Raw genomic sequence first — 27,939 nt, forward strand, 5'->3', positions numbered from 1 at the left:
GGACGTCTTTATTTGTCACAACACTATAGTACACACACACACTACTATAATCCTTTCACGCCATACTATCAGCTGTAAAATAACATTTTTCATACATCTTCATCAATTATGTATAACTTTACCTAAATATATTTATATTACAATTTCTGTTTCTTGTCATCCAACAAAAACTGGCATAATTTAGCAAAAATACTTCAGTAAATTAAAAAACCAAAATCAATAGAATTATCTGTGTAGAAAACACATAAATATCTAGTTACTATAAAAAATAAAACATTAGAAAATTTATAGTTAAGTCACAATTATAGCCGAGACACATTAGCAATATAAACTCTCATATTTTCTTTCAATATAAATTATCACGAGTAAAAAGATAATTCCATTCCAGTAACACTCGATATGGCTCCAGTAATTATATTCTTTAATATTGGTCCAAGCTGAAATGGTAGAACATACAGGTTATTCATCCAATTCTTGATCCGCACCGACCACGTCCACAAGGAGGCACGAACTCGACGGGACTCTGTGAAAATGTTGACAGTCGAAAGGTCCAATAGGAGAGTAGGGGAAAGCTGAAGTAACAATGTGAGAATCTTGTTTAATTCCACAGGAGTTGTCACCTTCACTCCTAAATAAATTATTATCCGATGCCACACGCCGATAACGAAGGTTCCCTGGCTCTTGTAATGAGAATAGAAGTTTTTCTAATGTACAAATCTCATCCCAAATGGCTGCGTTCTGAAGATATACCACAGGAAGGCCTCCTCCGACCACGTGAGCCATCGGAACCCAACGGAGGTAGCACTGTGCCCAAAGTTGCATCCTCGTTACTGATGGATCAAGTTCTAACAAATTATTTTCTTTCCCTTCAGTTTCTTTCACGAGAGTAAATGGCCGATTATGAGAATTCAATGGGCCATCACAAGCAAGTGACCATGGTCTAGGGTTACTTTCACTATCCTGAGCTGAGAGAATATACAAAGGATTTTTAAAAAGGACCATGTCCTGTTTTGTGAACTGGAGAGACCAATCCCACGAAGAATGTAACTTACACGATTCATATTGCTTGTTGCACACATTTACACGCTCTCTGTGGCAGTTAAAGAGGAATGTACCGAAACAGCTTATATGTACTGTGTCCCAAAGATTGGTAAGATAGGTTTCTGTGAATTCAAATGTGGATGGAAACTGCTGTAGGATCTGCCACACACAATCCAAGAAGATAAGAAACACAGGAGACTGAAAAATTTGGAAAATTGGCATGAGTACATGTTGATAATTATTAAGCAAGGCTTAGGTCAAATACTTCCAATTATAAGGACAACTAGTGATATCAAATGTGACAGAAGAGTGAAAAGTAGCAAAACAAACAGAAAATTAATGTATGAAAAGATAAGTGAAAAACAAGTGTATATATATATATATCGTATCTCAAACAATTTATAAAATTTAAGCAATAAGGAAACTGATACTGCTACTACTAATAAAAAAAAATAGGTTTAAGAAAATGCTATCTGAAAATAAACAAGGTTTTAATAATTTAAAAAAATATATAAAACTCATTAATTGTGCTTCAGAAAAAGATACTTAGCTATACCCACTGTAATGCAATAAAATAGATCTAAATATTCTATGCTCTTCAGCTTTAACAGTAAATTATCAGCTTTGACTGCAAAGACACGAGAAACTAGAGAAAGCCGAGGCATAGCATATAAAGTTTTGAGGCATCCATCCATAAAGACAATAAATTTACTTTAATACAACTTTTTCTCTCTTATGGTGAGACACGATCGTATATGTATCTCACTGTTACAGACGAAACATCATAAGGAAATAAATCTATTACCACACAAATAGATGTCTCAAAACTTTGTACTGTTTGCAAGTAAAATGGATACCTCTTAAAAGGAAAACAAATTATACAGTGTTTACATTCGGAAAACTGAATTAAATGACAAAATTTTAAAGCAAAGAACAAAAATTAACGAAATATATGTAAAGAGCCAATCACATCAGCATGTAAACTGTTTTACATGGTGCCTGTTAACAATTATATGTTTATTGAAGTTTTTAAGACATCAGGTAAATGAAAAAACCTATTGGCACAACTTGAAAGAAGTACAATATACTGACCATATAAAGATTTCTCACTACCTGATACTATTTAAAACCTAGTATTTTCTGTTAAGAAATGAAAGAAAACACAGTATCTTGAATACAAAGTAAAACAAATACCTGGTTAACTTCTTCCACTTTAATTTGACCAAGTCTTTCTTGAAATGGATGACCTAGTGCAATCCATTCTTTCTGCACCAAACATTCAAAGCCGTGTTGAGTTCTACAAAATGGATCTAAGATAATTTGCACTAAACTGGAAATGACACAACACAAGTCTCGACCTCCCAGTTCTGAAAGGCAATGTGCCACGATTTTATTTATGTATGTGGAAGTATAATATTGATAACATTGAATTGTGTTATTCTATGTAATTTTTATTCAGTAATGATTTTAGTGTAGCCTTGGGTTTTGGGGTGAATAAAATAGCATGCAATACCTGTCCAAAAATTTACATCAGAGAAAACAGGAAGAAAATTGGAAACCAAATTTAATTAACATATTAAAAACAAAAACTCCAATGTTTATCACCATTGCAACATGAAAAACTACAGTATATCCACACTAACACTGTAATTTTAAACAAATAATCTAACGTTAACACCACAGGGTACAAAGATACTTGTATTAGACTGTGAAGCAATATCTGATCATTTGCACCTAAGGAAAAAAAAAACTGTCAAAATATCGTACATTTATAATAAAATTAGTTAATCGCAGGTCAAGTCATCTCAAAACTTTTATTTTCTTAAAAGTGGGTTCTTTGTTGTCGAGTGTGTGTTACACTCAATTATTTCTTACACTTTGATATGCTGAATTTAAGGGAAACAGAGATTAAACATGGATGTTATTTCTATCTCAAAATCCCACACAAGACTAAAAGAAAAATTAATTCTATCCTTTAGAGAGAGAAAGTCTAAAAATTAAATAAATTGCTTTTGAGCATTATATTAAATATTAATTAATCCAATTCAACTAAATATTTTTCATTGAATTAAATGCAGTTTTCAGATTTTCAAATAATTTCCATTTTGAAATGATCACCTTCTTTGAATAAGAATGCATAAATTGGTGTAGATACATAAATTAAAATGTTAATCTTATTGCTATGAACATGAGGTGCGTTACAACTAAAAATCTCAAAATCAATGCATCATGAATGTCAGTGTCTTTATAATTCAAACTTAATAACAAAAGCTCCTCCACTGAAAATGTATTTTCAAAAGTCACCCTTCATGAGGTTCCCAGTGCAGTGCTTCTCTATAAATGCACACTTTATCTTTACGTATGCCACTCCCATCTTTTAGAATTGCAAGATCCAAACATGTCTCTCAAGCAAGTCATCAAGCATCTCCTTCTTACCAATAGGAGTATAATATGCTCACATAATGCATGTGGCTCCCTCTACATTCCTCTACTGAACTATCACTTCGAAGTTTGGCAGAAGATGTGGGGAGGAAAGGTGGAAAGTGCAAGTAAAAGGAATTACACCTATTTTCAGTATAGGAAAATCATAACTTCTAATACAGTACTTACCTCCTTTCACAAGATTAGATAGAATCACACTGAGTAAGAACCAGTGTGAGAGAATGACAACAGTATCTGCTGAAAACCTTTCAGGATTTCTGAGGAGAGCCTCAGATTGGACGAGTATGGAAGAAAAATACCACAAGAGGTTGGTAAGGGTAAGATGCAAGCAAGAGTAATAGGCAAAGGTAATATTTGATTTGGGAGCTTCCCATCTGTAAGGTAATAAGAAACCTAACAATTTCTTAGGACAAATGGATAATCAGCAAGATGGTAGGAAAAAGAAAACTGATCGGAAGGCCTTGGGAGACGCAGCATGCCGATCCCCTCATTCAACTGCAAGACAAAGTGATCAGTATGAAACCAAATATCAGAGAAGGTGGAAAAAACAAAAATGGTTGGGGAGATTGTTATGCAATAAGGAAGAACAAGGTGTATAAGAATAGGTGAAAGGGATATAATGTCACAAACCTGAGACCTAAAATCCATAAATACTAAATAAGGACTAGGAGACTCTTTGAGTTGGGAATGGAAAGAAATGGCAAGCTCTGGAGGTGGAAGATAAATAAAAACCTTGTAGTCTGCAAGATTCAGCCAATTCAGGAGGTACTTGGGTGATGTCTAGGGACAAAAGGTGTCCCATGTAACATATGATATATCGACCAATGGGTCACCTGCACTTGAGGCCTGATAAAAAAATCCTGGTCACTGGTGTAGCCCCCAAAAGTGGCTACATTAACTTCAGAATTAAAATGTCACATCTTTATGAAAACTTACCAGAAATAAAGTGATAGAATTAACTGATACGAGGTCTGTTCAAAAAATACGCAGACTAATGTCATAAAACAAAATGTACTTTATTTAGAAGTTACAGGTCTGGGACCCCTTCAAAGTACTCTCCTCCCCAACGCACACACTTATCCCAACGGTGTTTCCACTTGTTGAAACAGTCCTGGTACGCTTCTTTTGTAATGTCCTCCAGCTCCTTCGTTGCATTTGCCTTAATCTTGGGAATCGTCTCAAATCTTCTTCCTTTTAAGGGTCTTTTGAGTTTGGGGAACAAGAAAAAATCACAAGGAGCAAGGTCAGGTGAGTAGGGGGGGTGGGGAAGAACAGTGATCGAGTGTTTGGCCAAAAACTCACGAGTTCTGAGGCACAAATTTCGCAGCAACACGGTTCATCTTCAATTTTTGGTCAAAATCTCGTAACAAGATCCAACTGATATCCCACACTCTTCAGCAAGTTTCCTGACAGTCAGGCGTCGATTTGCCTGCACCAGGGTGTTGATTTTGTCGACATGTGGGTCGTCAGTTGGCGTGGAAGGGCGTCCAGGGCGCTCATCATCTTCAATGGACTGTCAACCATCCTTAAAACGTTCATGCTACTTGAAACATACCGTACGCTTCATAGCAACATCACCGTAAGCCGTGTTAAGCATAGCAAAAGTTTCAGTCGCAGATTTTCCAAGTTTAACACAAAATTTCACAACAAGTCGTTGCTCCTTCAGGTCATTCATTCTGAAATCCGCCAAACGAAAAAATCGCACTTCACTTAAAACCGCGTAGCTAATACACAAATGAAGATATCTGCAATCGGGAAATGGCGTCGTAATCAGCTGATTTGTGCAAACCTAGCGACACCAAGCGGATTCCCCTAGAACCAACTGGAGCCGCGCAATTCAAACAGTTCGCGTATTTTTTGAACAGCCCTCGTAAATACTAATATAAGAAAACAGTTTGAATGAAAACAGATTAATATGAAAAAGAAAACCATTTTGTGTGGAAAACAAAGTCAAACGTGAAGCATTTAACAAACAAAAAAAAGCAAGTCTGAATTTGAGCAGTGCCAAACATGAATTGATATTTCAGTAGAGGGTTTGTTTGTTTGTTTTGAATTTTGCACAAAGTTACTCGAGGGCTACCTGTGTTAGCCGTCCCTAATTTAGCAGTGTAAGACTAGAAGGAAGGCAGCTAGTCATCACCACCCACTGCCAACTCTTGGGCTACTCTTTTACCAACGAATAGTGGGATTGACCATCACATTATAATGCCCCATGGCTGAAAGGGTGAGCATGTTTGGTGCGACCGGGATTCGAACCCACAACCCTCGGATTATGAGTCAAATGCCTTAATACACTTGGCCATGCCAGGCCTTTAGTAGAGGGAGTCACATGCATCAAGTGAGCGTGCCATTTTCCTCCTGGTGATGAGTTGACACATGAAGATTCACGAGAAGTTTGTTGAAATATTGTTATCCCAATAGGGAGAAGTGAAAGGCTTGTGGCATGCATGAAGAAAACGTTTGCATATAGAGGGCAGCAACGAACAAGGGCAGCTAAACTTGTTAGAGACAGTAAGTACCGTATCAGAAAAATATGGTCCTCTCATATTACAGTCACCAGTTTTTTTGACAAAATAATTTTGACAGTAGCTGTTTAAGTAGATGTGTTATATCATCTCACCTTTAATGATCACAGAGTCTTTCCTATTACTCATGCATTCAGCAATTTTCAGAGAGATGTCCAAACAGGCCGACAGATAGTGAAACCAACGTGTTGACTCAATGGAACCGAGATATGTTGATTCAAGCTTCCAGTAACTGTGTATATTTTCTGTCAAAATATTACACACATGTACAAGACTTCCCTCTTAAAGTTCCTTTCTAAACTGTTTAATCACATAAAAACAAAAATAATTCAAACATTATTATACACCAAGGATGATAAGAAGTAAACTATTTCTCAGTTATAAAAAACATCTGTATAGTTGTTATTTAAATGTTTTTGTTTAGTTTTGGATTTCTTGATAAGCATAGTATGTTTGTGTAAGTGGATTTTGTTGCTGTTGGCTTTTTAAACAAAATCCAAATTTTCATTCCTTGAAAATACTGACCTCAACCTTTAACATCATAAACAATAAGGGTTCTTTCCCAATCCCAAAGAAAGTAACCTGTAAAGTCAGATTAAAACCTGCTCTGCAATGTTCTAGTTATTGAGCAGAAATCAACTTTGTATTTATTCATGTAGCAACCTTACACTTTTATCTCCACATTAGTATTAACACGGTTCTTTCCCATACTTCAGAGAACTGACCTGTAAAGTTTGATTAAAACCTGTACTATATTGTACAGGGTAAATGCTAACACATCATCATTACTACTAGATCCTTGCGAGTATCTTCAGTGGAGACAGGTAGTAACTGCAGATAATGCTCAAAATTTTATTTTATCAGTGTCCATTACGTGTGTGTGTGTGACTTATAGCAAAGTCACATTGGGCTATCCATTGAGCCCACCCAGGGAAATCAAACACCTGATTTTAGCATTGTAAACCCGTAGACTTACCACTGTATCAGCAGGGGATATTTATTCTGTGAAAAGCAGCTGATGAAAATCTTCACAAAACTTTTATATTTTAAACAAAAACAAATCGTTGAATTTTTTACACTGTTTTTAAAATTCAATTAATTAAAAATAGTTTGTTTTAAAGGATAAGAGTTTGAAACTATTTAAAACTTGTTTCCATAACGATGCACTGAACATTCTTGGAGAAAAACTAGTTTTTGCAATTTACTAAACAACTATAAACTCCTAACTTTTATTTCTAAGACTGTCTTTGATAATTTGATTAGACGTTTGAATTACTTAAATTTAACCAACTCATTGTGTTTCTTAAAGAATCCATCTAAAACAATCAAGATAAATTTCGAAGGGTGTTGAGAACAAGCAGACTAAATCTTCTCATTTTTTACCCTCTCTGTTTTGAAGACCTTCTTACTACAAATTTATGAAGGAGTTTGAATAGTTTTGATCATGGTTTATCGTAAAACTATATAAGAATGAAAAGCAACTGATTGAAGCAAAAAATTCATATTTTCAAAATCTTACCTGGTTTACAAATTTCCTGTAATTTACTGTAACTGCTCTGAATGTCTCGAACTGATGGACACATGTTATCTAAATCAAAAAATTGTAGATCGCCACGTTTGGAATTGCTTGTCTTATAGCCTCTATAAGTTTGCGACTTCAAAAGACAAAACATTCAAAATAAGCAAAACAGACCAGTATCTTCTAAACTTACACATTGTTTGCACAATCGCAATTTTTTTCAATACACGTGAGTCGACACATTTTGGCATTCAATTCCATAACTTCTTTCTTAACAAGCAAATCTATCACATGTCGAAACTTTAATTTGGGTGTCAAACAGATCCAATAATTTCAATGCCTTTTCTTCACGAAATATATCTGACATGTCAAGTGTTGTTAAAGTTAAGCAATGGGAACACAATTTCAATAAGTAGTCTTTAAAACAAAACATGCAATTCTGCAAAATGAAGAATTCGTCATATTTTTAGTTATAAACTGAGTAATGCGAGTTACAATACAGTTGAAGTTTAATCATACGCTGCTTACAAGGTTCAAGTTTTCAGGAAATAATCTTTGAAACAACTATTATGCTCTTAAATTAGGTGTATGGAAGTCTGTGAATCATTGAAATTCTGTGATTGAATACGAAATGTTAAAACTGTTATATACAGAATGTAGCCTAGCTATTACTGTTTTCATAAACATGGCATCAGGTGCACTGGTATCACCAAACTGTTTACACATCACTGTAAAGTAACATATTAGTTCAAAATTTCCACAGTAGTAGGATATGTCCCTCTGGGCTGATTGTTTGAAAACAATTTTAATACAAAAGTAGTTTAAAAAAACTAAAATGCCTTACGAAAACTATAATTGAAGGTGTGTTAAAAACTACATTTCAACGTCACTTACTTTGATAAAATTTCCATAAATTGTACATGAAACTAAATCTTCAGTGTGAAATTGTCAGTAAATTTCACATATGTTACAATGTAATGAACTTATAAATAATTTAAAGAGATAATATTTTATATCAAACAAACAAAGAGCTTTGGACACTGGAAGGAAACCGTGATTCATACCTCATACGTTGTGGATCATAAACAGCAGATGAACGAATAAGCACATTTCCATATGGCATACCCCAACTCCAAATCTATAACACAGCAAAGAAAACAAACAGAAGCGTATCATTATACTAAAAAATGAAAACGATACAATAAGGATACATCAGCTTATTTTGAAAGGAAATATGTTGGTCAGCCCTACACATATAATATTACACCATTTATATTTGTAGATATCACAATTTCCCATTTGAATATTTACCAGAAGCTAAAATACAAAGGTAATAGTAAAAATGAAACGTACCTTTATACTATTAAGTTTAAAAAATAATGGAGCTCATGAGCCAATGGAAACTTTTCCAAATAAACTTAACATTGAAGTGGAAACAAAAATTTTAAACTTTTGTTTTTCCCCAAATTGTTTGATTCTAGCATTTTTCAAAAGATGATTATACAGATAAGGGCTGATTATTTAAAAAACAAAACAAAATCACATAATAAAGTGATGGAGAATACAGTTCCACCAGATGGCAGCACAGAAAAACTTTAAACCTGACATGTCTGGTTATTTAAACAATTTCACAATTCAATACATGTAATAAAAAAGTACAAAATTCACCAATAATATCTATTTATTTGTAAATTATTGCTCAATAAATGACATAAATGGAAGATTATAGGTATTATGACACAGAAAAATATAAGATTAGAGTTGAAGCTAAAATTGCAAGAAGGAGGTAAACAACTCAGAAGTGAGTGTTAAACCTTCCATGGACTCTTTTTTGAATGACCACTGTTACAAGTCATGTACTTTTACTGCATGATGCATTACCTTGGTTAAAAATAAAAGGTAAATAATAACAAAATTACACTTATGTATTTCTTTGTCTTTAAACATTTCCAAAGCATTAAAAATTATTTTGTTAATCAGGGTATTTTATAATAAAAGCTACACATTAGGTTATCTGTTCCTCTCCACTGTCAGGAAACAAACCGTGGATTTCAGCACTGAATGTCCTACCACTGGACATAATAAAAGAAGGATAAAAATGTGATTTTATTATTCTGTGCTCTACAGTAAGTTGACTTACTATAAACACTTCACTAAAACTTATGGTGTTTTTTTGTTATACTAAATACGAGTGAGTAAACCGTTTTTTGAAATATGACCACACTTTGTTAGTTTAGTACAACTGTATTACACTTCAAAATACATTAAACTGTGGCTTTATTTTCCAATTTGGAAAAACAAACAAGTGAAAATATTTCACAAGATAAGATGTTCCTGTTTCTTCTAAAAAGGAAGAACTCGAAAAATAGACTGAAGTAAAAAATTGATTTGACAGAATTATTTATATTCTAAACCAACCGACATTCTGCATGAAATTTTATGGGGCTTTATGTTACAAGAATGTTCTATTTAAATAAGTAATTTGTGCAAATTCACCAACAGTAATAACACATCAGCACAATGCATAAATGAAATAAAGAAAACATACAAACAAAACTACTTTTATCATTAGCAAAGCTTATAATATGAAGAGACACAATAAAACTTTTCTCAGCATCCTGTATGTCCAGGATATTAAATGGTCCTATTAAAATAAAGGTTTACTAACAGCAGCAGCATACAAAATGAAGTAATAAACACAACTTTTGATTTTTCAGTTTCCCTCTGGTGACAGTAGTCTCCACTATTTTTTACTCTAGTCAGGAGTAGTAATTTTGTTTGACATGAGAACAAGGATTGGATGAACTTCGTCAGTAGCTTCTGTTTTATCTTTCTTTTATTAAATTTATTTGAAAGTTGTTGTTTTTTCAAATACTTTTGGCCCCCTACTGCTGTAAGTGAATCAGTTATTATACAGATGTTTTGAACCTGGATATATAAGACACTAAGAACAGTTTTATCCTGTCCCTTGAGAATGACTAATTGCACCTTTTGAGACTAGTTGGGTTTTTTTGGTGTATTTTGTTAATTCGGTAATTATTTGTGTATTGTTAGCATAACAATGCTTATGTGTTACAGCTGTTTTGAAATAACATCCCACTTTGCCAAATTTGATATCCCTAAAGGCAATTTGAACTATTATAACAAAGATAAAATAAAAAATATTCATACACTCAAGTGGGACTGGTAGACTTTATACTAGTGGTTCCCAACCAGGGGTGCGAGATAACATCTGTTTTGACCACCTTCACCTTTATTCTTAAATAAATAATTACTGTGAGGGGTACAAGAACATATTAAATTTTTTTAGGGGTGCAGAGCATAAAAAAGGTTGGGAACCACTGCTTTACACCAATCACAAAGTTCACATAACAATAAATTTGGATTATTGTATTCTGAAAATATCAAAAAATATGTTTTTTGTTCAAAAATGTTTAGGATTTGGTATGAAACATTCTTTGTCAAAATAAGCTGAGTGGATAACACTTCATTTTCAGTTCTCATGGCCACTTATTCAGCTTTACTAATTTTGACCTTTGAAGTGTAAGATTCAATGCTTCATTTTAATTATTATTTGAAGGAAACGAATGTTCACTACTACTGGTAGATTTTGGTTTGCAACTATCCCCACCTATTACAATATAAACTTTGCTTTTTAAACTTTTAATCATATGTAACCATAGTTGGTAAGAAGTCACCATGAGCCATTTTCAGATTGCTTGCTGAAGGAGTTTTTGCATGCTGCCATCTAGTGGTGCACATATTCTATTGCATGTTGGAAAACAAATTGAAAAGTGAATTTTAAGCATCAGGCAACATGCACATATGTATAGATGTACATATTTATAAACAATAAAAAGAAGCAAGGCTTAGTGATTTGAAAACAGTTTTTTCTCTAAATTTATAGGTATGACACTAGAAAACAACACTATCATATTAAGCTAATGCCAATTATCTTAAAATGAAAAACTGTTACTCATAAAAAAAAAAAAAAAATTATTTTTCTCATGATATATTCCCAAATTATCCACTAACTATATACAGTTATGTCTGATTTGAGTTAATATATTATTTTTCTGGATATAATTCAAATTTCAATAGTTTATTGTAGTGAGTTAAGTTTTTCCTGGACTAGTAGTAATACCACAAAAACAAGTTATGATTTATACAAACGAGACAGTACTTACTGGAAACCTTTGTCCATTGTACAAAGGAGACAATCTGCTTACATCTTTACCAAATATTTCTGCTGGAACCACAAAAGCTTCAGGAAGACTGAGAAAACAACAACAATCTTTTCAAAATAATTCTAAAAGGTGTTTGAACAGAATTCACAAGAAAAAGACACCAAATCAACAGATTTCTTTCACCTACTTTATACAGAGGTCTCACATTTTGCTGAATCACAGATGTGCAACTGTCTTAAACAACCCCATAAAAAAATTTATTTTAAAGCATTACTTGATGATGTTTTCCACAATGATAGTTAAGTATGTTCAATCACAAACAAAATGTTTTATTTCATCACAAAAGAAAGTTCCCTCATGTAATGTTTGGTTTGTTTTGAATTTTGTGTAAAGCTACACAAAGGCTATATTCTTTCTTCAGCAGTGATAGACTAGAGGGAAGGTAGCTAGTCAACAACATCCACAGCCAACTCTTGGGACACTTTTATGAATGAATAGTGGGATTGATCATCACATTATAACTCCCCCACCACTGAAAAGGCAAACACGTTCAGTGACACTCTTGAAATAAATTTGCAGATTGCAAGTAAAGCATCCTTGTGGTGGTTAAGAGCATTAGCATCATAAGATTTCTTGTGTACAAAAATAATTACATTTTTATGAAAAGACTCAATCATTAACATACCATATATACACTTGAAGATTTTGTTAAAAATGCACATGCTTGAAAGTGTTAACATTTAAAAGTTACAAAATTATTCTTAATTAATTTATTCAATTATAAAAACAACAACACTAACAATACTTATGGACAATAAATGTTTCCAGATATTATTTTTGTAGATTTAAGAAAATGATGGTTGTATAACATTTACCTAATTAACTAATACAAGCAACACTGAATGTTTTTGTGGTTTACTGACACCTTACTGTCACTGCACTGTTGTTAATGCACCTTAATGTTTGTTTTTGAAATATTAGCAACCTAAAACTTTCAATTTATCCTTTTCATAAACGTTATTTTACATAAATAGTATACCATCATGTGCAGTTAACAGTTGTAGTCAATACTCAACTCTATTTATATAGCATGTCATTACCTAAGTATTTTGGTACCAGTAAGTCAGTTGACCTTAAAGGTCATAAATAAAATGGGAGATTTGCTCTTTATCCTTCTGACAGCAAGAAATTTTGTCCGTACTGAAAACGTCCAGACATTCATAAACAATTCTTTTCCCCAACTCTGCTGACACAAACAAGTACCACTGGCAATAGGTTTGTGGAATAATTCATTGCACAGGTGAACAAGTGTATTAAAAAAGATCGCTAGATAAATAAAAGAAAGACAATAATGGGCCACATAAATTCCAAAATTAGTTTCATTAGTTTCTTTTTCCCATGTACTCTTCTACACAGATTATATCCTGGACAAAATCACCAACATGGATTTCTAAACCTAAGACAGAACTTTTATACCCATGCATGGCACCACTCTGATAAAAGGAATACATTTTAGAATGAACTTTATCGAGAAATAAAAATAAATATTCTGTAATGTTGCAATTTAATATTAAAGCTACATGACAATTAATATAAAAACATATTACAAGAACCAGCTCAGAATCTATCTTCAAATACGTGTCTATATGTGTATTACAGTTCTTTAGAGGCTTAGTTTTTATAAAAGTGTATTCCTGAAAGGAAAATCACACACACAAAAAAAAATCAGAACTAAAGATATGTAATAGATGCACCTAGACTGGGAAACTACAAGAGATATGCAGCTAAGCAACAACATTAATTACACTATGAAACACAAATTTTGCTCCTGGATAGTATGTGTTATTTCTTAATTGCTTGTGTTGTAAAAGGACAGAAAATTGTCATTATTCCCTTCAAACTTTGCTTTTGTGACCTGGATAATGAAATTTGGAAATTAACCTATTTTATATGTAAAAACTGACAAATTTATACATTTTTATTATTGAATAAAACAACATATGAATCAAGATTTACATGTATTTATACTAAAGTTATACAAAAATGATTAGAAGTGAGTAGTTTTTCGAGATTTGTGACTGTTATGTAAATCACTTTCACGTATCAGCCCCCAAATATAGTCTCCCATCATGTTTTCATTATACGCTCCCAGGTCACAAAAGCAAAGTTTGAAGAGAAAAATAGGTCTTTTCCATTACCTTTAGGCATAAGCAATTGGGTAACACTTCGTGTCAAGGAACAAGAAAAAGTAAAAATTGTTACATAGTGTTATAGATAAAGAATAAAGCCAATAATTAAATATGGTTAGAAAAAACATCAAGTGAAGATACAATGAGAGCTATTAGTTACAAAATAAGCCTTCTCTGAAGTCATTTTCTATCAGCCTTAGTGGTATAATATATACAGATTATCTTAATGACTTTACATTTTATATACGACTAAGTTTATTTTTTGTTTGTTTTTCAAATATGTTCCGACATCTTAAAAGAAACTATAACTACTTACAAAATAATACTTTAATCTTAAACAGTATGTTAACTTCCAAAAGGTAGATAGGTTTTTAAAAACAGCCAGGCTTTAGATTCCCAATATATCTTCGATATTGGTGCTAAAGAAGGTTAAAAAATTATGTTAAAGCAACAACAGTAAACTTTGTATTTACTTCACCTAACTCTATTTAACTCATACCTGTAACATGAACCACATACACCCACATCCACTGCTAGTATGGGTATTAAATCACATCACTTACCTATCACAAACGTTGAAATTTTCATTCCACAACGAAGCTCTCCAAGAAGAGCATCCACATCTCTTTAACTCCATTTCCCAATCCTGGATCATGGTGAACTTCGAAGAGGTAGGATGAACAGATTTTACTTCTGCAAGTACAAATAATTTGTAACCGATTTTTATGAAAATATGTAATTACAAACCATAAACTAACTGTATATTTTTGTTAACACACAGCATACTATTTGAAACTCTTAGTAATTTAACAACTATGGTATAGCAAATACAAAATTCAATTGATTATATCACATGGGAGCAGAAGATATCATGAAATATATTATTTCCAGCCCTAAAGTGTCTCTACTCCATACAAATCCAAAGAAACTGTACCACAACTACTAGATTTCAAAGTTATATTGTTAATTTTTAAACAAAATATGAGGTACTTAAATATAAATGGACAGCAAGTTCTCAAAGTGATTTATTACATTCTGGAATAAAAATAAAAAAGCTATCAATGTTCTGTTAATACACCACCAAAGTTCATGAAATCTTTTCAAAAGAGAAGTTGAAGCACTTGTTTGTTAGGCTATTAAGATAAAGAAGGATAAATATTGGATAATTAGACACCATTAGCCAGACACTCATCTGCAAATAAGAGTGGTCATCACCAGATGAGTGGTCGTCACCTATGGTAACAAAAGTTAACAGGCTATACAATCTCTTCTTTAACACTTTAACACATGTTGCCCTGAATTACTGACTATTTCTCTGCAGTGCATTTCATATTATAAAAGTATTTTACAATGCCCAATGTTTTTGTTTTTTTGTTTTCATGTTCTCCAAAGTTAAACCCATATGAATGACAATACATTTCTACTTCAGATGCCACAGACTGCTGTTTTGAGAGTTCCTACTGTTATTAAGCTGTTTAAAATTCATAGTTCCCTCTGGTGTACAACAATTGATACCCAATTATGGATGTTCCTGTTTCATAATTCTTCCTTTGTTTTACAGATAAAGCTTAACATTACAAATATCTTTTTCTTTGAAATGTTAATATCTTATACCTTGCATGCTTTTATAACTGTGGAATAAACAAATGTTGTGTCATAACAATTTCTTTAAAATTTTCTGAAAGGGTAGGATACAATGTTAAAAATTTAATCCTCACACTGGGAAACGCTGCAACACAAAGAAGGTTTGAGTGCTCTGTAATCATTACACTGGGAAACGCTACAACACAGATGGTTTGAGTGCTCTGTAATCATCACACTGGGAAACACTACAACACAAAGACGGTTTGAGTGCTCTGTAATCATCACACTGGGAAACGCTGCAACACAAAGACGGTTTGAGTGCTCTGTAATCATCACACTGGGAAACGCTGCAACACAAAGACGGTTTGAGTGCTCTGTAATCATCACACTGGGAAACGCTGCAACACAAAGACGGTTTGAGTGCTCTGTAATCATCACACTGGGAAACACTACAACACAGACGGTTTGAGTGCTCTATAATCATCACACTGGGAAACGCTACAACACAAAGACGGTTTGAGTGCTCTGTAATCATCACACTGGGAAACACTAACACAAAAATGGTTTGAGTGCTCTGTAATCATCACACTGGGAAACGCTGCAACACAAAGACGGTTTGAGTGCTCTGTAATCATCACACTGGGAAACACTGCAACACCAAGAATGTTTGAGTGCTCTGTAATCATCACACTGAGAAACGCTACAACACAAAGACGGTTTGAGTGCTCTGTAATCATCACACTGGGAAACACTAACACAAAAATGGTTTGAGTGCTCTGTAATCATCACACTGGGAAACGCTGCAACACAAAGACGGTTTGAGTGCTCTGTAATCATCACACTGGGAAACACTGCAACACCAAGAATGTTTGAGTGCTCTGTAATCATCACACTGAGAAATACTACAACACAAAGATGGTATAACAGATCATTTTATAAACAAAATCATACTTTTCAAGCTTTTGCCATATCACGACCTGCACAGTTAGACATTTTTCAGGATCCAGAAAGAGTAGTAATATCTAAAGCATGTGATGCTTCAGAAAGCAGACTTGTCTAAATTGGTTACCAAGAGAGAAACATGGGTTCAGGATTAAGAAAACTCCCTTTTGACCTCATAATTTGTATTCAAGCATGCAATGATGGAAACACTGCAGGACATATTCTATAGAACATCTTATTCAAACTCAGAAACTTTATAGATCAAGTTAAACTGCAGAGGAAAAAATAGCCCTAAATATTTTGCTATGAAAGACATCTTCTAGCTACATTTTTCACCCTCAGCAGAGTGTCTATAATAAAACAGTAATTTTTGAGAAGGAAAAACCAAAAAACCATCAGCATGTTCCTGGTTACATTGTGAGATCTGGTTTTTGATGAAGTACCCAAGTATTTGTTTAACTAGTTAGATAGTATACTTCTAAGTATGAAATATCTTCACACAGTGTAATGTGTACTGAAAATAAAAATTAAACTACACCAGGAAAGCACTTTCTTTAGAAAAGGCAAAAATTAACTTTCACTGCCTTACATTAGAAAAAATTATGAAAATTAATATAAAAACCTGATGGGGCCACTTTTAAGTGTCCTCTCACGTGCAAATCACTTGACTTCAAATAAAACGCTTCAAAAAGATTGGGGCTTTTAAACTGTTCAGTTACAAGACTAGGGATGGCCTGGCCAGAAGCAAGATAATTAGATACATAAATTTATTTCAAAGATGAAGAAAACACTTTGCATTTTAAATGTTAAAAACACCAACTAAATGCATCTTTTTAAACATTTTTGTACAACAGGCATAAGGTAAAAGTTCTATTACCTTGTTCTCCACAGTAATCAAAGGCAAAAAGCAGCTGTGCTAATGTTGGAGAATGATGATGGAGGATGGCATACAAGAGCTAGAAAAATATTAACATCTTTAAGTTTAACATCATCACATTTAAAGAGCAGTATAGAAACAAATTTACATTCCAACCGAGTTCATATTTCAACATTTAACATAGTACATCTCATGTTTTGTGCATAACACTACACCTGTATTAGAGAGTACTTCACCTATTTAGATTGTTTTCACAGTTTGATGCAACAACTGGTAACACCTGTAACAAAGTAACAGCTGATCAATCAATAAATTTTTAGCTAATCATTTTCTTATGCATTTCAACGTTAGCAGATACTGTTATAACGAGATACTGCTACATAAATACAATAGGAAGCAATCAGAAGGCAGGGTTATGTCATTTCAACACAACTGTTGTATTGCTTGTTTCGCTGGACAAAACTATTCGAAACTTCAGAACATTTTTGCTGATTTTGGAGCTTCAGGAGGTAAAATATCTCTTTCTTAATTGTGATGGTTTTAAGAACTTTTTGCTATGAAATCGTAAGAATACTTCATTGTTGGCACGTACCTCAGGACAACTGGTATGGGTATTAACACTTTTACCAAAATAAAGCAGAGGACAACGTTTTGACCTTCTCAGTCATCTTCAGGTTAAGAAAGAGAGTTAACCTTTTGTTAATGTTAACACTTTGACCTTCTTAGGTCATCTTCAGAGATAAATTTTTACTTCAAGTGGGTTTCTTGTCACCACAAATTCATTGTTCATATGTTTTTTATAGAAACAAAAATTTTTGTGGCAGATTTTAATCACCAATTTCTTTCTATATTCTTGCCACACTGTTTCATACCGTTATCTTATAAAACCAAAATTTATCCTTGTTTTGATTTCAAAAATACCACACATGGTAAACCAAGTCTTCTACTTCTCAAAACATCCTGAGGGCCTGAATAAAGAATGTAAGGTTAAAAAATAAAACAGACCTTATAATCATGTCTTATGACAAGGCTTATTAAATATTATGACTAACTAGTTTATATCTTATGTTTCCACTGTTAATCTGGTGTCATCTTCAGAGAAGAAACATGACAGTTTAGTAACTATATGATCATACAGGCTACAACCGTACTGTAAGTACTAAATAAAGCCAATTTAGAATGAGATATAACTTACGTCTTTAGGTTCACTACGTAAACAATATACGTCTTTAGGTTCACTACGTAAACAAAACTTGAAACTGAAGGTATATACTCTTAAGTCCTAAAAGAAATGATCAGAAAAAAAATATTTGAGTAACTTCACAACTGGTTAACATAAAAAAATGGTAGACATTCACAAAACTTGTACTTTGCAGTTAACACATATATTTCAGTTGAGGAATGCTATAATGGCTGGAAACTAAAATACTGTTAAAACTCAATTTTCACAATTTGGGAACACTCAATGAACACTTTTCAAACATTTAAATGAAACAGCGTACGATTACAACCAGTTTGTTTTAACTCCTTACTAAATTTATAAAACCTTACTATAGATTGAGAACTTTGTCTTTCAGCTCTTCTGAGGATTTTGAATTTTGATCTGACCTGTAAACTATGGTTTAATCAACTAGAAATGATTCAGAATATGTCAATAAGAAGTTATTTTTATTTTAAAATTGACAGATTTCACATTTCTACTGATGGATAACTATTGATCAGTCAGTGAAGTGGCCACTAGAGTACCAACAAAATTTGGTTAATTCCCAAATTAACCTTTCAACACTCAGTCTGCGAGTCACAGTGTTTGGTGGACTAATTCCCAAGTTAACCTTTCAACACTCAGCCTGCGAGTCACAGCGTTTGGTGGACTAATTCCCAAATTAACCTTTCAACACTCAGCCTGCGAGTCACAGCGTTTGGTGGACTAATTCCCAAATTAACCTTTCAACACTCAGCCTGCGAGTCACAGCATTTGGTGGACTAATTCCCAAATTAACCTTTCAACACTCAGCCTGCGAGTCACAGCGTTTGGTGGACTAATTCCCAAGTTAACCTTTCAACACTCAGCCTGCAAGTCACAGCATTTGGTGGACTAATTCCCAAATTAACCTTTCAACACTCAGTCTGCGAGTCACAGCATTTGGTGGACTAATTCCCAAATTAACCTTTCAACACTCAGTCTGCGAGTCACAGCGTTTGGTGGACTAATTCCCAAATTAACCTTTCTGGTACTTTTTTTTTGTTTTTTTAAATCCTGAGAAAAAGATTTGAAACTCCTTGCAATACTTGTAATCTGATCTGTCCACCGGAATGGTTAAATTCATACTAGTTTCTAGCCAATGAGGAAGTAAAAACCACCATACCTCAACTCCAAACCCGACACAAACGAGAGTAGTGGATACAATAAAATATCTCGTTCCTCACTCAATATCACTGTTTTTTCTGTGGTTGTTCACTTCACATCAATAAAGATGGCGAAAAGGACAGACGTAGATTACTTATTGCTGTAAGATGGCTAAGTGAAGAACCCGACTGTACACAAACAGTTCCATTATTTCACACAAGAGGAACACAGTCCAAACAAAACCTTAACTCCACATCTCTACAGCCAAACACTACTAACAGATGAGGTCTTTTGATAACAAAGTGTGGTTTTGGGCAATAATGGATCAAACCTCTTATCAGATTGCATATTCTTGGTTCTAACTTGAATATCAAAAACTGCGAGATCAATCTGTAGCCCACTAAACCACCAGATGCCAGTCTTGGCAATTCCCAGACTGGGTGTTAAACATATAATCTAAAAAATCTATTATCCATTATTTTAACAAGGTGAAATCTCACTATAAAAAGACAACAAAAAAACACTAATTTAATTCATCAGTATCGACAAGTGTGCAGAAACTTAACTGAAAACGTGTTTTGACAGCCTAAACTAAAAGTTACTTTGCAGTGTCTACACATGTACATATTACAACATTATATCACATTTCAATTCAAAACATTACTGACAACTTTAATTAAAGCATATTTCACCAACAACGTGAAAATGTGTATGATTTTACTGCCTTTACCTATTTAATATCCCATGTAAGAAATGCGAACTTACTGTTTTAGTCGGTTGTATAAAAATTAACAAACTTACCTTACAGTGTATTTCAACAACCTCGACTGCACCAGATATATTCACTGGTGAAACAACTTTCTTCCTTCGTCCGTTAATCACTTAACATACAAGAAAAGCAAAAACTTGAGACACTCACAGTTACAAGTTTAATTCTCAGATATAAAGCAAATTTTGATTTTATTTCACAAGTTAAATTGTGAGTCTTTGAAAACAATCTAATGATGTTAAATTTATACATTTATCAGAAGATTTAGAATATGTACCTGACTAAAAGAGTGCTTACTATGAAAGTAAGAATAGGTATGGCCGGGTGGGTTAAGGTGTTCGACTCGTAATCCGAGGGTCGCACCAAACATGCTCGCCCTTTTAGCCGTGAGGGAGTTATAATGTGACGGTCAATCCAACTATTCGTTGGTAAAAGAGTATCCCAACTGTTGGTGGTGGGTGGTGATGACAAGCTGCCTTCCCTCTAGTCTTACACTGCTAAATTAGGGATGGTTAGCGCAGATAGCCCTCGAGTAGCTTTGAGCAAAATTCAAAAACAAAAAACTATGACAGTATATCCATTTAACTACAACCTAAAATTAATAGCAACAAATAAGAAACATTAGCTCTGTTTACTTAAGTTTTCTTAAGAGAAAAACAAAAAATCAAATGAAAGATTTAAATTAAAAAAACAACTTTGTTAGGGAGGCAGAATTGGCTTTAATATCTTAATTATGCAATGTAAATAAAACATATAAAAACATTAGATATCCTTTTATGTGTTACATTTACAGAAGTAACAAGAAAACATGGTCTCCAGAGAACTGTATGCTATATGATGAGGCTTTTCCACACTACTCTGAGGATAAAGATATTCTGTCCATGTGATCAAGACTTACCTGAGAGCTAATCAAAGTACTGCACTGCCCAATATGCATAACAAATAAAACAAACACTTATTGTAGATGTAAACCAACACAGGAGGGACAGTTTTGGGTGTGTGTGTGTTATTTTCCCAATATGAGTATCTTCAAGATCATATTTTTAAACTATTTCATGGTTACTGAGTGGAAAAAGAAAGTTACATATGGTTCCACAAAGTAAAAACTTTGCTAAAACTCGATAATACGAGAAAACCCAATGGTTTCTTTAATTAATAATTCTAGTATCGTAATCTATATAATGCTCAAAACTGATTTACAAAAGGTACCAACAATGAATAGCTTTACAATCTACTGACATTTACAGTGTCTTCACCGAGGAACTATGTATCTCAAGACATCTTGGAATACATTTTACTTCAAGTGGGTTCCTCATCATCACAAATCACTGAGAAGCTGTTTCACGCATTCATTGCAGCTGTATTGTATACTTCCCAGTACGTTGTTAAAATATACGTCACAGCCACAGTAAAAGGGTTAACATAGAAACTTAACTAATGGTTTCCAGTACTTAATACTTTAAAAACTCAGTACGTGTACAAATTTAAAATAAAGTCAATATTTAGTTTCTGTCATGATACTTGATCAAAGGATTTGCCATAGTTCCAGCTGATAATATGTATAATTTCTAAGTTTTTAAAATTACATAATTTATATATTTTCATAACAACACCGAAGTAATGTTGATGAACAATTACAGTTTATATTTTGTGACTTTTCCAGAAACTTGTCTATATATTACCAATTCAAATGTTAACACTCACCTTGGAACACAGAGTCAATGTTCATCAGACAGATATCATTTTCCTGAAGTAAAAGGTTTCGTAAACGCTGGAACGTAAATTACGAACATGAATAACGTAACAAAGCTAATTAGCTCAAAAACAACTTCAGTAAAAAGACCTAAAAATCATGATTTGTAACATTTTTCTTCAATCAATTGTTCAATATTTGGATGATATTTTATGAAGTTTCTATTGAAATCATTGAAGAAATGAAACATTTACCCGGAACGTGAAATATATTAATTCACCAAGCTATATGACGATATGACTGAAATGCCATATCAATTAGTTTTTCTTCTTAATAACAGCAACAAGACTTATTTTTTTGTTGATAAAGTAAGTTAGATTTCTTTACACCATTTTTAATAAAGATGTCAACGTTCTCAGCTAGACATGATGCACGATTAAGCACTCATCTCTAACATAGTAACGTTGAGGTTGCTACCACGACGTTATATCACAAGTAAAGGTAATTTTGGTTAAGTTTAACTGTAGACTAAACATAACCATCTATGTTCCACTGAAGTCAATTTTATAACATAATTCTCATCTAGCTTTCCAGCTGAAGTTCTGATTAAAAGAAAACAAACTCATTGATGGTGACGTATCAGTGACTAAAACATTAAAAAACTAATCAGTATTACAATGAAGATATTTCATTATACGTTCACTTGAAAACCACTTTGGTTAAAACACAAACACCCACATGACATTCCTAACAAAACATTCAGAAGTTTCACCTGTTTTAAACAAGTAAACTGCATATCTAGCAAGTTTCATTATATCTGAAAAATATTCAAACATTTCAGACAATTTCTAGTTTAATTTAGCAAATTCAAGGCATTTATCTTCACAAAAATTGTTATTTAAATTGCATAAATACATGGCTTTTATTATTGTACAACTATGTGTACTGTAGATTAAGCAATATTTTATGTATTACTTCATGACTTGACAACTTTGGTTTTATTATTTAAGGGTTGCGAGTTTGGTAGTAGTTGAATTCATAATACAAACAGTCATAATAGGTAAAACGAAAACAGCTTACGAAGAACCAGGTACATACCTCACTTAAAAGAATTCACTCACACTTTCCATTTACTCAGTACCTTTCTATATTTGTTCACATTCTAACAATTAACTCAGTAAATTGTAATGAAATTTACACAGGGAATATCATCATAAACTAAATACAAGGTTTAGTGCTAAAGATGTATTAAAATACTTTTTACATATTGTTTCATGAAATTATGCGAGAAATCACAACTGTAAAGTCACATATAATGATACAAAATAAGCAAGGTAAAGAGAACTGAAAAGAATTCATTTGAAAATTTTACAAAAATAACTTGTCTAGTATTATTGAACATTGTTTTTTACTGTGTTTTCAAAACACAAGGTATATTGGACTCTAGTAGTCTACTAAATTGCTAGAATCTCATAAAATAAATAAGAATACATTTCTCAATACAAACCAGGTTGGAGGGGTAGTCCTCTAATGTTACAAAACTCAGCTTAAAGTTTGTACAGATAAGGGCTCCCGATATCCCAGTCTTATGGTCACTCATGTTATTGAACTTCAGGACGTTGTTTGCACGTCGTACAATAGCTTCACCAGGAAGTAACTTTGGCTGAAGATCTACAATGTCCTCTCTGTTCTTTCCATTCTGGTAAAAGTACAGTAAATATAACAGATTTACACACATCACACTAGTGACAATACTGAAAATATCTACAAGTTATTATATGCTTTCTTGCTATTGAAATAAAATGCTATCTCGAACTAATTAAACATGTCGTGTACTGTAAAAATCAATAATGATTTAACTCGATTATTTAATTTGGTATTTGTAAAACTGTAAAATATATAAAATCAATTAATATTCATAAGAACAAGTCTTAAGTGTATGTGTGTGTATACATATATATATATTAACTGCTTCATAAGAAAAACAAAAGAAAACTGTATAGTTATACAATGCAAGGCAAGGTAATTATTTTCTTTAGTTATTTTTGAAAAAACTGAGTGTTGTACTGAATGACAAGAAAAAAAAACCTGTATTATTACCATGCTGTGGCCAGGGGACTGTTATTCCTTAGTTTTCAAAAGGAACATGTAATCATTTAAGAGCTAAACTTTTAAAGATAAGAAAACCAAAGTGACAAATTGTCAGTCATTTGACCAAGTCATCCATCAACAGAGTAAAATTAAGTTTAGTATTTTATAACAAAATCATATAAAAATCTTCTCATTCATTAATTAACAGCCATAAGAAAGATTGTCTAGCTGGTATAGGTGTACACTTAATATGGCCTTCGTTAAACAACGTGTAAAACTGTCAAGTAATGGTAACCACACTGTCAAATTTTATTCAGGTGAATTTTCTATCATACCACAATAAATTACACAACAAACAAACAATATACCTAATAGCATAAAACTTATCTTTTAACTGATGAATACCAATGTGACATCAACTACAAAACCTCAGTTATGCTGTAAATAATAAATATTTTACACTATAAACAGTGGATTAGGAACAGAAGATTGTTTTAGAACTTGAGATTAGAGTGTACAATTTCAATGTCTGATTTTTCAAATTATATACTTCTATATTTCAAACTTGAAAGATCTTTTATAAATTATTTATTCCCAGAAGTTAGCACTGTCTTTACACATTTTACTTCCCTGTGTCAGTAAGCACCATCTACCTAAATTATTACTGTGAATAATTAATATTAGTGTAACTTTCAAATTACTTTATTACTCACTCATAACATGTATTCATGAGAATTCTATAGGAATCCAACTTCATAATCTAATTAATCTGTGTAAGTCATACAATAGTACATTAACATTAAGAAACACAAAAATACACAGTGCACATACATGCCTAAACTGAACAAGCATGAATTAATCAAGCTTCCAACTTAATGTTTTATCAATGATGTTCAAGTTTCTAATATATTCAGTTCACCATTTAAACAAAACACCCACTGCAAATTTCATAAACTGAGTTCAGTTAGTGCTAGATTTTCTATACTACAGATAAAAAAACTACAACAAAAAGCTGTCTTTTACAGCTCATGTTTAAAGCAGGTATTATTCTAACCATCTGTCTCTACACTCTTTCTATATTCCTCACAGTCACATGACTACAAACAATACCCTTAAGTCATCATTCGTCATGCTAAATTATTCGTAACTTTCTTTTTTCTCAATCTCAAAATATATGCAAGTCCCAGATCTCCATTAAATCATTTTACACCCAAGAATTTCATCTAAATGATTTTAAGCACTTATAAACAATCACTGCTAATTGTTTTATTTCTCAAAATGTGTCACACTTGGTTTTTTTGTTTGTTTTGAATTTCACGTAAAGCTACACAAGGGCTATCTGCGCTAGCCATTCCTAATTTAGCAGTGTAAGACGAGAGGGAAGGCAGCTAGGCATCACCAAACACTGGCAACTCTTGGGATACTCTTTAACTAATGAATAGTGGAATTGACAGTCACATTATAACACCCCCATGGCTGGAAGGGCGAGGATGTTTGGTGTGATGGGGATTCGAACCCACGACCCTCGGATTACGAGTTAAGTGCTTTAACCAATTGGCTATTCCAGGCCTAAATTGTACTGAATTTTGCACAAAACTGCATGAGGGTTATCTGCACTAGCCATCCCCAATTCAGAAGTAAAAGACTAGAGGGAAGGCAGCTAGTCATCACTACCCACCGCCAACTCTTGGACTACTCTTTTACCAACAAATAGTGGGATTGACCCTTACATTATAGTATCCCCACGGCTGAGTGGGCGAGCATGTTTGGTGTGACGGGAATTCGAACCTGTGACCCTCGGATTACTTACATTATAGCATCCCCACTGCTGAGTGGGCGAGCATGTTTGGTGTGACGAGAATTTGAACCTGTGACCCTCGGATTACGAGTTGAGTGCCTTAACCACCTGGCCATGCTGGGTCTAGATTGTATTGAATTTCACACAAAGCTACATGAGGGCTATCTCTGATAACCATCCCTAATTTAGCAGTGTAAGACTAGAGGGAAGGTAACTAGAAATCACCACCCACTGCCAACTCTTGGGCTACTTTTTTACCAATGAATAGTGGAATTGACCATCACACTTAATGCCCCCACAAATGAAATGGTGAGCATGTTTGGAGTGGCGTGGATTTGAACCTGTGAACTGCAGATTGCAAGCCAAGCAACCTTATGACCTGGCCATGCTGGGCCTATACTAAGCTTTACTGGAATTTAATTTTCACATTATCAATAACTCCTAAAATTGTCCAACCATTTTTGAGTTAACCTTGAAATATCCTTTATAATATTATTTTCAAATTTTACTGAAAACTGCAAATTTTTCTCCTGTTCATCAGGAGGTATTGCTTGTTGAAAGTTCATATAAAAATTTTGGACAACAAGGAATTGAGTGGTCATTTAGACCATCCCACCCACTATAACAAACTTTAAAAATAGTAATATCTAGCCTTTATCATTCACATTTTTATCAAGTCTTTCCTTAAAATGTTAAAGTCCTTTAAATTTCTTGCATCCATGGCATACAAAACTAACAAAGGCAACCTGTTCCAAAGGCCAACCATCCAGTTAGAAAAATAAAATTGTCTTAGCTGAAGATAACTCCTACTGCCGAAACGTATGTGTCCCTCAATCCTATCATTTTTATCATTAAATACGAAAAAAGATAATGCAACACGAATATCAATTCCGCTAACCTTCAACATCTCACTCAGATTAACCCTAACTCTTCTTCTTTCAATACAAAAATTACGAGATCTATCGTCATATGATAACCTTCTAATCCTAGTTCCTTTTCTAGTAGCTTCCTTCAAACTGTTTCCAACACATTTTTAAATGTCCTTCCAAACGTTAAATCATTCTATGCTCAGAATGAACCAGCTTTATTTTAATAACACGGAAGTTGAACTTTAGAATGGGTTTTCTTCAAATGCGATTCACGGAAATTAAGGAAAAGCTTGATAAATAATTCAATTATAAGTGTTTTACTATTAAAGTTTAGTTTGGTAGATAGGACAGCCTAAAATTAAAATGACCAATATGACAACAGGTAACCTGTTATCTTTCATTGAAAGTCAATAAAGAATATATTAAATTTATTAAAGGCTAATTTAATTAAATAAATTAAACTTTAACTTACCGGTAGGTTTACTGATAAATTACCGAAGTAAATGTCATCTGAAAAATCGTTTTCATCAGCATTACTACTAGTACTAGTGGTACTGGGCCTACAAGTACTGCTAATGCTATTACTAGTATTGCTGCTAGTAATAGTAATATTACTATTAGCAGTACCCATTTTATTTTCCCTGCCAGACTCAAAATTAACATATGATTTGAACGTCTGGCTTTCCGTAACTTTCTTACGTTGAAGATTCATCATTTCTGAATCATTTTTGAACCTGGTATCATAAAACTAAAACAAAACAATAAACATTTGTATCATCCTCCTTGTTACCCAACATGCCGTTCTTTCTTTCCCAGTTACTCCACAGAAGACATTACAGTTAAATATATATAGCGTATAGAGGGCACTTAACGTACAAAATAGCAAAAGCAAAAAATTATGATGATACTACTATTCTTAAACGTTTCTGTTTAATCAAACATCGAGTGTTAACTACATTCGGCAATGACTTGTAGCAGGCAAAATATAAATCCAAATTACTATCTTTTATATATCCTTGATTTCTAACCACAATGGATAAATTAAAAATAATTTTGTAGAAAAGCA

The 27,939-nt window shown here is 33.1% G+C and overlaps 1 protein-coding gene across 1 annotated transcript; it reads right to left on the reverse strand.

The window, feature by feature from the left end:
- On the reverse strand, nucleotides 1-27,722 carry LOC143223907 (myotubularin-related protein 10-like). Its single transcript, XM_076452382.1, has 13 exons — nucleotides 27,346-27,722; nucleotides 23,623-23,814; nucleotides 22,127-22,193; nucleotides 20,455-20,534; nucleotides 18,532-18,588; nucleotides 17,307-17,385; nucleotides 14,467-14,596; nucleotides 11,715-11,802; nucleotides 8,592-8,665; nucleotides 7,602-7,663; nucleotides 6,104-6,253; nucleotides 2,236-2,408; nucleotides 1-1,239 (listed from the first exon to the last, which is right to left on the reverse strand). The coding sequence occupies exons 1-13, from the start codon at nucleotides 27,586-27,588 to the stop codon at nucleotides 460-462; spliced, it is 2,175 nt and encodes a 724-aa protein (XP_076308497.1). The 5' UTR covers nucleotides 27,589-27,722; the 3' UTR covers nucleotides 1-459.
- Nucleotides 27,723-27,939: the final 217 nt, after the last annotated feature.

The sequence above is a fragment of the Tachypleus tridentatus genome, chromosome 8, assembly GCF_004210375.1.
Source record: "Tachypleus tridentatus isolate NWPU-2018 chromosome 8, ASM421037v1, whole genome shotgun sequence".
In the NCBI taxonomy this organism is placed as follows: domain Eukaryota; kingdom Metazoa; phylum Arthropoda; class Merostomata; order Xiphosura; family Limulidae; genus Tachypleus; species Tachypleus tridentatus.